This window comes from Harpia harpyja, chromosome 6, assembly GCF_026419915.1.
Source record: "Harpia harpyja isolate bHarHar1 chromosome 6, bHarHar1 primary haplotype, whole genome shotgun sequence".
NCBI classification, from domain to species: domain Eukaryota; kingdom Metazoa; phylum Chordata; class Aves; order Accipitriformes; family Accipitridae; genus Harpia; species Harpia harpyja.
The window spans coordinates 66,485,862-66,500,470 of NC_068945.1; the positions used below are offsets into that span (position 1 = coordinate 66,485,862).

Consider the following 14,609-nt stretch of genomic DNA (forward strand, 5'->3'; position numbering starts at 1 on the left):
AGGCTGGTTAAAACCAAGGGAATTTTTAGACTCTTCCCAAGTATCGCCTGTCTTTTGTTTGACACAGGACTTGTCATGTCTCCCTTTCTGCGTATTGGTTTATCCAACTATGACAGTGGCCCTTACCTGCCATCCCAGGGGGAGGTGATTAACCCTTACTGTGCCGTGATGGTTAAAGAAGCCGTGGAGTCAGGTAAGTGGGGAGATGTTAAATATGCATATGAGTTTTTACAAGACTTGTGTGCGCCTTACTGTGTCACTTCTGGTGTGTAAGAAGCACATTGGTAAATCTTTATAAGGGTTTGTAAAGTGCATTTTGTGTCTCAGCACAGTGCAAGTTTGGGTTTGGCATGGCCTGCAAGACAATCTGATTTTAAGATGGTGCCCAACAAACCTATGTCTTCAATTTGAGGTTATTATCAACTGAATTACAGTTCTGCATGTGACAGAGCAGATGGGCTGAGCTGTATTCGGTTTCACTTTTCTATGAGCAGTTGCTGGTTTGTCAGTGGGACTCCAGGCAGGTGAAATCTAGGTGTCCTAGAAATATCCTGCTTATCTTTGTTTATCACATTTTTTTGAGGAACTGACAGGTCCAGCAACTTCAATAATTTTTTAAAAAAATAGCTCTCAAACAGCCTCAGCCTTTGCAGAGAGAGTTAATTTCTCTATGTAATTGTTGTACTATGTAAAGTGTTTGAAAATGAAACCTCCTGCTAAGCTGTTGTCTATGTCTGGATACATGGATCATTGCACACTTTCCCTGATTGAACAAGACTGATGAGTTCTCATTGGGAAAACACTTCTTAAACGTCTTACACACAAAAATAGTCCCAGTGAGGGGATGAAAAGTTCTTCCGTTCTGCTTTTCAAGAATCATGAAGATCAAGAACTTGAGTGTTAGGGAATTCCTCATATTGGCTGTTGTTTATCTTAAATCCTTGATAAATTCCTAACTTGACTGCTGTGATTCTTGAAAAAAATTAAATCAACACAGAAATCCCTTTTTATACCTTGAGAATCCCTGTGACTTTAATCTCCAGAGGATGTTAAAGTAGTTTAAAAAAAGAGATTTTAGAATTTTAAAACAATTCAGTATTTCCCTGGGCATTTTTGTTTATTTGTTTGCTTTTTTGTTTGTTTGTTTTTTAAGAGTCTGCATTTATCACATTGAACTTTAGTTTGGCTCAAATGACACTTTAAATGATTCTCAAAGATGTGGTGACTGGTAAATTCAAAAGGAAAGAAAATACTGCATGACAAGTTATCTCTAGGATCTCACTTTTTACTGAAAAGATGTCCTATTTCATCTCTGTGCAGAGCTTGGCAGTTTGCTTTAATGAGGCTTTTGAAAGCCATAACTCAAATTGAAGTTTCTGTCAGTTCAAAAGTAAATAAAATCAATTTGGTCAGAACAGACCTATATTTATTGTCTTACACAGAGCTGAAAGCTTTTTCTGGCACCTAACGAACACAAATGTACTAACTAAGGGATATAATTTTTGTGCTCCTGAGAGTTAATAATAATAATAATAATAATAATAATAATAATAATACCTCTACCAACAAGAAATAAAAAAGTGTGGTTTGGGGAACTTTCCTCCATTAGTGAGGATTGAATATAGGAAAAATGATGTCCTTCTAATAGAAGATATACGTTTGCTGGGGTGTAATTGCACTTGTCTAGCCGTTGCTCAGAGCACGGTGGGGCAGCCAGGGGCACTTCTCGTCATGTCAGTGATAGCCGCAGGACCCTCCTGAGATTGATTCATCTCAGACTCCCCTCTTGGGGGGTTGAACCACCCTTGGGAGGTGTTAATCTGCTGCTGGTGGAGGGTGTCTAAATGTGTAGATGGCTAACCTTACCTTAAGGTGACTAAGCCAAGATGAGGCCACGGTGGGATCCATCTCGCCTATAATTCCAGTCTTCTGCACGGACGTTGATATCAGAGCAAGTCAGCTACCCTTGCGTTAGAACCCAAGGGAACAAACAGGGATTTCTGTGGTGGGATTCATCTTGTTTTGAAGAAGACATCCATACTGGGTACTGCTGAATCCCACCCCAGAAAAGCCCAGTGCTCTCCGCTGACTCCAAGGCCAGTTTAGACAGTCCGCTCAGAGGTAAATGTCTGATGTTCAGTGAGGTGAGACTGACTTTAAATGCCAGAAATGCTCTCAACGTGACCATCCCAAGGAGCTGTCATGCTCAAACAGGCTCAGAGAAGGCAAAAGGCAATGAAGGTCTCAGGACAAACATCAGCTGAGTGTGTTTGAAATAGCTGCGTCCCTGCTTTGTGATTTTTTTGATCACGGTTTGCTCTCTGGCTTCCTGATTTCACAAAGCACTTGCTACTCAATGGTAATAGGATTCAAAAAAAAATTTATATTGGTGCCCTGATATGCAAATTTTGGCTGAAGTGGCATGTCCAAGGTGCAGGCGTGGGTCAGCTGCACAGCTGGTAAGAGATGCAAATAATCCTGTGCTCTGACACACGGCCACTAAGATTTCTTCAGGACAAATGATTGCTATAGAGCGGTGAGTGCAGAATGCAGGGCAGGACATGCCTAAACCCAGAGCCGAATCCAGGATAGATCCAGTCCCAAATCCCTGCAAGCTCTGTGCTGGAACCAGTTTGGTAGATGACTCTGCTCTGACTTTTGCAATGTCCTATTACGGATCAGATATATACCATGTTTAGCATTAGCAAAGTGTGAGGCATTTTTGTTTGTTTGTTTTTTACAGACAGAGCTATCATCTACAGTGGTAGATGATAAATGTGTTTGGTTCCCAAAAAAAGGGAGTTTGACTCTGACTTTGGGTTCATGCCAAAGGCCGTCCCTTGTCGACTAGCTGTGATGAATAAGTCATTGGGACACAGGTCCCCAGGGGTCTGGGAGTAGTGCACATCACCTGTGGACACAGGGGTGTCATAACAAGGCCACCCCAAAGAATTTCAGAAGCTCAGGAAAGAACTCGGGCAACCTTTTTTTTTTTCCACTTGCTTATTTTGTAAAAGGAACCCTGGTATTTTATGATATAATCTTTAAAACAACAACCCCCCCCCCATACCTCCATACAGTTAGAAGTGTTACAGCAATTTATTACTGATGACAAAACATTTCAGAGATCACAGGCACCTCTGAGGTATAAAAAACCCTGCCCTTTAAAAATGACTTCTGCCTTCAGAAGCCACCCGGCCCGGTGCCATTTTACCACCTGTCTTGGTGACATTTGCTTCGTGAAAGATCCTGCTCCGTGTTTGAACTCAGCAAGCCTCCAGGAAAAGTGCTCCCAGCTACAGTGGAGGCTGCTGCCTGGGAAAGACAGATGCTATTTTATTTTTCAGGAACCCAGGGTTAGATTAATCCCTGGCAGAATTCCACAGACGTCAGCGGGGATGCGCCGGGGGTGACTGTCTGATCCCATATATTGGCCAGTTCATTCACATTCCAGGGTTTGTTTATTTAAGCCGTATGTTTCGGAGTGCAATGCAAACGAAAGCACTTGTTTTGCAAGTGCTGTGTTTCACATCCGCGGAGTTTCACTGATGTAGCAAAGAAATAATGGTCCTTACTGAGATTTCTGTTCTCCGTGGTGCTTGGAAGTTTATGTCCTATTTTTTATGGCTCATTTTGTTTGCTTTTGTTGAAAGAGTGCGTCAAATGTATATTTGCAAGCTTGATGGGAATGAATTAAGCCTGCAGACAATGAGCTCAGTATATGATTGCCTAAATCTGCGTATGTGAAAAGTCAACCTCACTTAACTGATAGAGGTGAATTCCCCTTAGACTGAGTTGCTCTAAACTTTGGGGAAACTGAATTTGAACCTAAGATTTAGCTGCACAACCGCTTGTCATACCAGGCAGGACAAGTGTGAGAAGTGATTGTATGCTGCAGGAATGATCTCTGCTCAGTTTTGCGATGCAGACCAGTGCTGACGGTCAGAGCGGACTGCAGCTCAAATCGAGTTTGTGTGATCAAAACAAGTGCAAAAGCACTTTGTGAGAGCCAGGTGTTGGGCTGTGGAGTGAAATTTCAGCAAGTCAGTATTGGTTGCAGGATCCTGCGTGCCTCTCCTCAGGAAGCCACTTTCTCAACCTAAATCTCTCTAGTAAGTATAGTTTACATCAGTGGCTATGGCAGTTCTTTCTCCTTCCATAGGAAACCAGTGTACAGGGTGATAAAGAGAGAGTTTTGTTATAATCTCACAGCCCTGATATTTGTTCTCTCCCAAAATAACGTTCTCTCATTTCCTGACATGAATATTACACAATCAGGAGTCACCGTTTCCTTTTTTTTTCCTCCTTCTCTCCTGCCTCCATAACTTTGGAGCTTGTTTACCAATTTTAATCCATCCTGAATGTGTGGTACAAGCCTCAGAAATCCCCCAGTTCCTGCCTGTGTAGATCAAAGCTGAGCAGAGGGAAGAAACCCGAATTAGTCCTCCCATCTAGGGAAAGATTTTCTCCAGCACATGTCACATTCCAGGCTATCGGCTGGATGTGCTCTTCCAGCTGGGTGGGATAAAGGAAAGGCTGGGATTATTGGAAATAGGAGCAGGATCTTTAGGAGACAGGAGTCGCAGGTCTGCTGCTCACACAACTGCTTTTTGTTCTGTTATGCCTCCAGCTTCAGCATTTGTTGGGTTGAAAATTTGGAGAGGGTAACTGTGAAACAGAATTTACCTTGAGTAAGTGTCCAAGCCTTTTACAGGGCTGTATGAAATGAATAAAGCTGGCTGAGAGTCTTTTCAGAGACAACTAACTAGGGATAACCGTCTGCAAGCTAATGCTAAGCCTCAGAGATACCCTTCACCATTTTAAGATGTGTCTGCTGGGAAGGAAGAGGAATTAATGCATGAGGAAGAAGTGCAGGAAAAGTTTGCTAGGTTGAAAACTCTACACCGCTGTGGATGTGGTTGCAGGTCTGCAAGACAGTTCATATATTAACATCCCTGAGTTAGCCAAGATGTAGCAACTGACTGGACATGCGCTCCAGCTGAACCTTAATCCCAAAGTGCAGCCAGCTTTTGGGGGGATCGAAGCAAACCTGTTTGATTTTGCATTGCCATGGGACAAATGATACCTGTAGCTGGTTATCTATGACGAGATTCGCCTGATTAGAAGTGGGTATCTATGTTGTCAGAGTCTACGTTTGAGGTCTACTCAATAGAGTTAATGGAGTCAAGGGTGGAAATTATCTTTTCTAAGGTAGATGTATGTATTTAGTCAAATGAACACACCCTGACTCCATTGATTTATATTGATTACATTCTCTTCACTGGCTCTGAATGGAGCCAATGTTCAGGCAGCTCAGATATGGGCATACACATTGTAGACACCTAAAGTTAAGTGAGATGAATCCCGTCCTAGGTTTCACTTCACATAGTAACCTCCTCAGACACTCCAACATGGTCCATTACACACCGTGCCAGGAGAGAGACCTTAAAGTGGGTAAATAACACAGATCTGTCGCAGGGACTGTAGAGTGGTGGCCTTAGCGCAGATGAGAAGCATGAGCCTTAGTGCAGATGAGTCCAGTCAATCCAAACCACCTCTTGTTGACAGAAAATGGCCAAGTGTACGTGCAGAAGAAGCCCACCATGTACCCACCCTGGAACAGCACTTTTGACGCCCATATCAACAACGGCAGGGTCATGCACATAGTCGTCAAGGACAAAAGTGCCGAAATGGTTTCAGAGACCACGGTGGAACTCAAGGTGCTGGCGGAAAGGTGCAAAAAGAGCAATGGGAAAACAGAGATATGGGTGAGCATCGTTATCTCCTCTTGCAGGTTGGGATGGGGTGCTGCTGTGGGGTAGGGGAATGCCTTGTGTCCGTGCCAGGCTGTGACGGTAACCAGGAGGGCAGCAGGAACTGGCTGCCAACCGAGGAATAATTTTTTGAGTATACTTGGGTATGACTTGAAGGAAAGACTTCCATGCATGTCAGAAAAAAAGAGCTTGGCACATTTATATTACCTGCTGCTGTTATATTGAAACATGTGCCTTCTCTTAGCAAGGACTCTGGTTCAGGTGAGCCATGCCCACGTATTAATCTTTGCTTAGGAAACCCATTGGGGACAGATGGTAATGTGAGTGGCTAAATGTGAATTATTTTATGTGCTCTGGGGAAACAGCTTTAAAAATTTAATCTAATATCATGTAACTGATTCACAGCTGCCCGACTTCAGAGTTATGTCAGAGGAACTCCTTTAAAATCACTGGAGTTATAGTGGAGTAAATTTGAAGTAACAGTCTTCATAAGGATGCTAAATGTAAGGTTGTGTTCCCTGGTGGTCCAGGGAATAAGCTTGTGGCATCAAGGGCTGTAATGGAAGTTAGACTTGTAGAACCAAGTGTCTAAAAGATTTCAACATCTTTTAAGTACCTGCCTGAAGTTGGCTGGGTTTTTTGAGGTGCTCCCACTTCGCCCCTTCAGGATCTACTGGGAATCATGAGATTTCTCTATAGATAGTGCTGGTCCTGAGCTGGAGTCTAAAAACCTGCCTACAGCTTCTGTGGTTTATCTCTTCTATCATGTCGCTCCAAGTGTTTGATAAGAGGTGATCTAGCCTCCTCTCTCTATAATTGCTCCTACCCTGCCTTGTTGCCCCACATGGGTATGAGCAACCCAAAAATTAGCATTCATTGGCATTCACCAGTTCCCACTGGGAAAAGGAGATAGCTTGAGTCATCTGAAATTATTGTTGCTTCTTTGAATGACTGTTTAATGATTGCACTGGTCTTTTTTTCCTATTTTTCACTTATCTCAACCAGCTAGAACTGAAACCTCAAGGCCGAATGCTGATGAATGCAAGATACTTCCTGGAAATAAGTGGTAAGTGATTTCATTTGTTAATAGATAGATGTGATTTCTGGTTATGTGGGGCAGACATGAAAATGAAATGCTCCAGAAAAGTGATTTTTATTGTATGGTGGGGATGAAGATTGACTGTTCCTCTGTGATTTGCAAGGCAGATTTTTGGCCATTTTGCCACTAAAATGATAGATTTTCTCATTATGTTAAGTAAAACAGAATAGATACATAAGGAGCCAGCTCCCTCTGAAATCATTCTACTTGTATGTATGCACGGAACACGTGCCTTGGTGTGCATTATAGTGCAGATGTAAAGGATGGGATACAATTTGTGGTTGACAACACCTAAGTATACAAGTTAGTTGGGCTTTTAAGATCAAGAGCAATCTAGGCAAAACAGGAAAAGAACCTAGAAAGTGATTCAGCTGATCAAATGTAGGTTTCTGCTGCAAGGTGAACTGAGTCATTCACTGGGCTCCATTGCCTGGTCCAGCTAGACCTCCAGGGATGTGGCAGTGGCTTAGTCAACCTGGACAGGTGACACCATCATTTACGTGTCTTCACTGGGAACCAAAGCCCACCGGCAGAGTTCGATGTCCACGTGAAATGCATTTTGCTTTGTTGAAGAAAACGGGTTACAATCCAAATGCTCAGTCTTATTCTCCTGTCTTTGATGCCAAAATTCTGACACATTCAGATGTGGGGTGAAGCTGTAAGGTATAGGTATGTAGAAGGACCTCCCATTTATAGAAGCACAGAAGTACTGAAGGCAGCCAATAGCTTGTCCATACTGATATTTTCTTCATCCATTCCTACCTTTAATATAGAACAGACTATTGTTGCCTCCTTGTATGTTATAAGATATCAGAGGCCAAAGCATAGAAAATGCAAGTTGTGTTTGTATTACAAATAGCAAGATCAGCATCAGATCACACAGGGGGCCAGTTTCCACAGAATATCTATGTAACTTGCTGTGTAATGCATGAGTAAAACAAAACAGAGATTGAGAGTGAGATACTGTGTGCATATCTAGATTTGTGGACACAAGCACATATATAAGTGTACAAGTATATATGCATGTGTAGTCAGAATTGGTTTGTTTGCTGTTCTAAAAAGTTTAAATGTGAACCATGAATAATGGCATTGACACAGCAAACAGCAAAGCAATTGTTGGCATGGAAAAATAACAAGAAAAAGAATATCCTAGGAACATACATACATGCTTACACACACATACATGCACACATAAAGTATTCAGTTAAATACCCACATATATATATATACACACGTGTGTGTGTGTGCATATATAGATAACAATTAATTTTTATGTAATTTCAGCTTTTTTAGGGCATGGTTCTTCAGTGCTATACAAAGTTAGAATTTTATGTTTAACTGCAAATTATCTCTCCTGGGGAAATTTCTGGTCTACGTTTCAAAAGCAGCATTATGTATATTCAAGGGAGCTCAGACTCCCAAGTTTAAAGTCATTTTAGTGTCCTTGTAGGAACAGTAGATAAAAAACCCATCCAAACAAGTCTTGTGTGGGTTTCAAAAAGCAGTAGTTCTTAAAAATTTTTATTCCCATGAGTGAATTATCAGTCTCAGTCACTTAGTATTTTGGCAGCTGCATTTTCTCAAGGCACCTGATCAGGACAGGGTACCCTAATAAATCTTCTGTTTCCTTTCCCCCCAGATGCAAAGGACCTGGCTGACTGTGAGACTGAAGGCTTCTTCTCCTTGCACCAGCGCAGGGGAGCCATCAAACAGGCCAAAATCCATAATGTCAAGTGTCACGAGTTCACGGCCACTTTCTTTCCACAACCCACCTTCTGCTCTGTCTGTCATGAGTTTGTATGGTAAATGAAAAGAGATCTCTGCTTTTTCTCCTTTTAACCTTAGGGACCAGCTCTTCTGTAGATGTGGTGCTTAGGGACACGGTTTAGTAGTGGATGTGGCAGTGTTAGGTTTACGGTTGGACTCAGTGATCTTAAAAGTATTTTCCAACCTAAATGATTCTATGATTCTATGATTCTCCGGTGAATATCTGTACTCCGGCTGTCAGTAAAGGCAGCAGGATGAGACCCTTGACATCTTACGTGTAGGGTTACTGCATCACTTCAGGGATGTGGTTCACAGTTTTAATTCCAACTGTGAAAATTCCCTTCATTTTTTAGTTTATTTTTTATAAATATTTCTGGTTTTGTCCAAATGCACAGACATTTCTCATCAGCCCAGTTCGCTATTTGGATATTGTGAAATTCAGAATGTGAATATGTGCTGTGAAAACCATAGAGAATGACTCCACAGTTAGATTGAATGAAGATATTTAAATTAGAGAAGCTCTATAAAGACTAATAAAAAGCAAAGCTGTTTTATTCTCTTTCTTTCATAAATGTTGCTCTCCTTTCTTCTGTCGAGGCTTTCAGACAATTCAGAATTAATCATTTCTCTGTTTATTTCAGGGGTCTGAATAAACAAGGCTATCAGTGCAGACGTAAGAAACATTTTTTATTTTGTTACTATCATTATTTGCTTAATACTTTCTTAAAGAATTTTTTTATTAACACCATGACACACTTGTTCTTTCAGAATGTAATGCTGCCATTCATAAGAAGTGCATTGATAAAGTAATAGCCAAGTGTACAGGATCAGCAATCAATAGCAGAGAAACAATGGTATGTATTATTCTTTGGCTGTTTTTAAAACAACTTTAGTGTCGTTCAGATCTCTCCTACATCACTGTAAAACAACTTCTGATGAAGCAAAACATGCTACTGAAGTAGAGGCTGTGTGATCTGATCTGTGCCCTTTGTTTTTTATGTTCCCAATGGTTTCATTACCTCCTACTTGTGATTTACTCAAATGCAGCCACTGAATAAGCAGTTGCTGAATCAGGATTGACATTTTTCAAATGTATGAAGTATAGCTCAGAGGAGGATCATGGACATGAGGTGGAGATTTACTGGAGGAAGTTTTTCGCTCTCCGATGTTAGGCAGGACATTACACTGAATTTTCAGAACAGTACTTTAACATCCCACTCTGTGTTATCTGAGATTTCCAAGCAGTCAATGGAATATCTAGCATCTCCACTTTACTTGTTTTATTTTTCTCATATCAGTTTATTATAAACCTTTTTTGGTAGGCAAAAGTGAAACTTCAACTCTTGATAGGACTGTTCCCTTTTCCTTAATCGTGTTCCACAGCTTCTGTTTGCTTCCAATCCCACCCTGGCTCCTGTTCTCCTTCTACAGTCTTCAGAGATGAGATTCATCTCGCTTGTCTTCTGACATCTCCAGGGTAGATGCATCCAACTTTGTCATCACCTTTGACTCCCTATGTACTAAAAGAAGAAAAATAGGCGCTTCCAAGGAGTGATACATGACAAAAAGTATTGGCATGTAGCTGAGATGCAAGCAGCTCTCTGGTCAGATAAATCAAGCCAGGGAAGAAATTACCCAGTTCCCACCTAATTGCAGTTATTATGTATAAAAATTTGGCTTTGTATATCTGAATGATAGTTATAGATAGTTTCTTCTTGATGGTCATACCCAAGGATAAAAGGGCAGTAGACAACCCATCTTCTGTGGTATAAGTTTGGTTTTCCATGAAGAGCTGAGGTGGAGAGGAGTGAGTTGCCAACATGGCTTTTCTCTTGCAGTTCCATAAAGAGCGGTTCAAGATTGACATGCCTCACCGCTTCAAAGTCTACAACTACAAGAGTCCAACTTTCTGTGAGCACTGCGGCACGCTCCTCTGGGGCCTTGCACGGCAAGGATTGAAGTGTGATGGTGAGTCCCTGATGTATGTGGCATGAGCTGAGCATGGGAGTGGGATGTTGCCTTTAGAGAGTTGCAATCTAAAGAGCCAAATCTCTATCACATTTCTCTGAGACCTGTATGTGATGGCATCCAGGGTGGTGAAGGAGTGGTAAAGAGGACCATCCTTCAAGGAGACTCATTCTTCAAGGAGGAGGACCACTGTCAGCATATAGAAAGATATGTGGTCCACGAGGCTGAAGAATCACTTCTCAGAGAAGCAAAGAACATCTCAGTGACACCGCTGATCTTCCAAAATCACTCCTAGTATCAACTTTCATGCTCTATTTCCACTGTCAGACAGACCCAAGACACTCCACCATCTTCATAATCCTATACCAATGGGGAAATCCTGTTCTATGATTACGGTTTATCTATGAGCTGATAGATGTGGAGTTTTGGTAGCCTGTAGCTGCAAAGGCTGGTGGATGTGGAAATGCAACCTTTTGCCCAGAAAACAATATAAAAAAACCTTTGTCTCCACAGAGAACCAAAAAATGACCTGAGTGCCATCTCATGAGATGTAAAAGGTGCCCAGGCTTTGAGCTGTTTACATGGCTGGTCTCTGCCCTTGGCCAACAGCAGCTCATGTTCCTGCCCAACCTAATGCCAAACCCTTTACAGCCTCGCTATCCTTCGTTGTCCTGACACCTCTTGTTCTTTCTTTCAGCATGTGGCATGAACGTCCATCACAAGTGCCAGACAAAAGTAGCAAATCTTTGTGGAGTTAACCAGAAACTAATGGCTGAAGCTCTGGCAATGATAGAGAGCACACAGCAGGTAAGCTGTGAGTGACCCAGAGAAAGGAGAATCAATTATTCAATGTTTGTTTCAGTGCAAGAAATAAGGGCATTGAGTGGAGCACTGTGGGTAACAAGTTCAAAGCAAAGAATAGGAAATGGATTCTTCATGGATTAGGTAGTTAAACTCATTGCAGCAATTTCTGGAGGCCAAAAGTTTTCATGGGTTCAAGTGGCAATCTCCATGTTCATGGAAGAGAAATCCCTTCAGGATTAATAGAATAATTAATTTTGTTAATAGAAAAGCACTGCCTTTGAATCAGGAAATCTCTGAGGAAATCTCTCTCCCTGAGATAGGGAGAATATTCTGAGGAGGTGACTTTGCGTGCCTCCACTCTTCTTATATCTTTACCTGGTATGTACCTGACCTCTGCTGCAGACAGGATAGGACCTGGACGGACTCTTGCCCTGATTGGGTACAGCTGTAGTTACATTATATTTGTAACTGGGATTGTGTAACGGGGTCCAAGGAACTTGGTTGGGGTCCTTTTGCTGTCACTGCCTTGCTCCATGGTTGTCACTTAGCAGTTGCTCCTGTGATTCTCTGATGTGTTTGGAATGAAGCTCCCCAGATCAGGGACTCTCATGAAGAGAGATGGGCCCTGGGGAGAGGATCTAGATACTACTGTCATATAAATAGTGTATGAACACAGAAAATTGAATTAAAAAGAAGGAAATTTAGCTTGTCACAAGCCCAAAACCATAAAAGAATTGAGAGATAGTAGTCCAGGGTTGTTAGGACACCTCTTAGCTCTTGAGTAACCTCAGAGAGGGACAAAATCCATAGGTACCCAGCCCTCCATATTTAGGTTCCTCAAGTATCCCAATGCAACATCTTCATTCATACAGCAGGTGTTTTTCCATCTATATGATCCTAAGGGCCTCTCTACCAGGTTTAGCTCTGCATATTCCTCACCTTTATGCAATAGGTAGTGCTGCCAAACCTCCAAAGAGGAGTTTTTTCTGCTCTTGCTTCTCTATTTCCTACCTGCTCTCTCTCTCCAGCTCCATGCACTGTATACTTTGGGTCATCACTGGGTTGTGCAGAGGCCAAACACTACATACTTTCCCCAAAATACTCTTTTAATCTCCAGAAATTTAGGCTCTGGGGACTTCTTGAGTCATAGATGGAGTCTCAGTGTTTAGTAGCCCTCAGAGGATTTGTCTTTCATCCTTTTGTCTCACCTTGAATCCAGACAAACTCTTACCTTCTGCAACATCCTGGGACAAGGAGTTCTTCAGAGTGACATCCAGACACTGTACAGGGGTGAGGCTACAACATGATCCAGTTTTTTGTCGGTATTTTTCCAGATTTCCCTTCAAAGAGAACTATTAGAAAGGACATTCTTAATTAAAATGCCCTCTGCGTGGATAGTCAGAGACTCAGACCCCTGTGCAAAATAGGGGATCTCTATTTTGGCAGTACCAATACCTGTTAACATCCACGCACATCTCATAAGAAACCTTGCTGAAGGCTGTGGGTTCCTCTAGGTTACCAAACCCCTAGAAGTTAGGTACAGAGATGCTCTTCTCATAAGCAAAGACCTCTTCTAGATCTTGGCTTGTGTGACAGTCACACTTAAGAAGACGCAGCATCCATAAACTCAGAACATGATATTTGGCTCAAAAGTCATTTGTTGTTTTCTGTAATCCAGGCTCGCTGTCAGCGTGACACTGAACAGATCTCCAGGGATGGACCTCTTGAAATTGGCTTCCCAGTTCCAGCGAAGGAGGTAACACCGCTTCAGGCATTGCCAGCATCTACAACAGGAAAAAAAGGTAGAATCCCCTAGTGAGGTGGGGTGGCAGGCTTTGTTAATTTTTTGGCTTGTACGTGGTTAGGTGGAGGTGATGAGGGTGGGGAATTTATTAGCCAGTGAATCTTTCATGCATCTTTCCAGCCTAGAGCAAGACATACCTTTTCTCATCCCAGGATATCGACAACTCTTCCCAGCCACATCACTTGGACGTGGCAGATACCCTGGATCCCAACCTGGTTCCTTTCTTCTCTAAAAAACCTGCATTTCCCCCCTGCCATTCCAACCGCTGGTGACATGAGACACCAACTGCCACTCATTCAGCTAACCCTTAAACTCTCTTTCTGACTCCATACTTGAGCATACCTCATACCTCCACTGGCAATAAAATGTTTATTCCCTTCTTGGGACTCATAGACTGTAAAATGTGAGAACTTTAAAGAGAAACCAAGATCTGAACAGGAGATTGGGAGTCCTTCTGATCACTATGGCTAATTCTCTTTCTGATTTCGTATTTTTGGGTAGGGGTTGACATCCAGTACCTTTGAAAATCATTGACACGTCCCCACTTCATTCACCCAGGAGCTGATCTAGGTGTCACAGCCCTCTGTGCTACAAGGGCAGGAATTTAGGAGGGCGGATGAGAGATCAGGGAGCACTGTTGATTAACAGACCTTGGACAAAGCTACCAGGGTCTCAGTGACCTAAAACAAAAATTAGTCTCCTGGGGAGATCCCTTGTTTGTCTGCTTTGTGCTTGAGTCACAGAACTCTGGATATTAGGAGCAAAAACATCACCATCTTTCTTTAGACCCATGTGGCCCACGTAAAAGATAATTTCAGGATCATGGTGCCCCTCCAAGCACTGTACTGTAACTGCAGCAGGCCTATGATGGCACTGACACAATGGTTTTTTGCCTCCCACGAGCTTTAAAATGCATCTACCAGAAAGGGGAGGAAGAAAAAGAAGAGTACAAGTGAATCAGTACTTAAACCTCACAAGGACTGAGACAGTGGGTCCTCAGCTCCAGCACTAACCAAAGGTTAAGCTGAGAGCCCAGGCCCACCATCATCTACTTTCTCAATGCAAGTTAATACTGCTCTATGTGGAGATAATATCCTGGAAACTGGACCTAGAGCAAAATGTCAGAAGGCACCGGTTAAAGCACAGCAGAGCCACATTATACCAGTGCTCTGGGTTTGATGCTGTGCAGCACCAGGCTACTGAGCCTCAAAGGCTGGTTTTGGTACCATGTGAGCTAAGGGGAGAGTGCCCTTTGGCCCCCAAGGGGAAATAAATAATGTCCCCATTTGTGCTTATTTTCTTTCTTTTCTACAAGTAGAACTGGCTATGCTGATGTGAATCAGTAAACCCTCAAATGGTTTCAAATCTGGTTTACCTGTGAGTCTGTTTGTCA

The 14,609-nt window shown here is 42.4% G+C and overlaps 1 protein-coding gene across 2 annotated transcripts in view; it reads left to right on the forward strand.

The window, feature by feature from the left end:
* PRKCQ (protein kinase C theta) overlaps positions 1-14,609 on the forward strand; it is a 63,887-nt gene that overhangs the window by 19,559 nt on the left and 29,719 nt on the right. For both annotated transcript variants that reach the window (XM_052790363.1, XM_052790362.1), the window contains exons 4-12: positions 68-193; positions 5,569-5,768; positions 6,780-6,840; positions 8,513-8,675; positions 9,282-9,313; positions 9,409-9,494; positions 10,479-10,608; positions 11,306-11,415; positions 13,091-13,214. In XM_052790363.1, coding sequence (XP_052646323.1) covers positions 76-193; positions 5,569-5,768; positions 6,780-6,840; positions 8,513-8,675; positions 9,282-9,313; positions 9,409-9,494; positions 10,479-10,608; positions 11,306-11,415; positions 13,091-13,214 — 1,024 coding nt within the window. In that variant the 5' untranslated portion in view covers positions 68-75. The remainder of the gene's footprint in view (positions 1-67; positions 194-5,568; positions 5,769-6,779; positions 6,841-8,512; positions 8,676-9,281; positions 9,314-9,408; positions 9,495-10,478; positions 10,609-11,305; positions 11,416-13,090; positions 13,215-14,609) is intronic.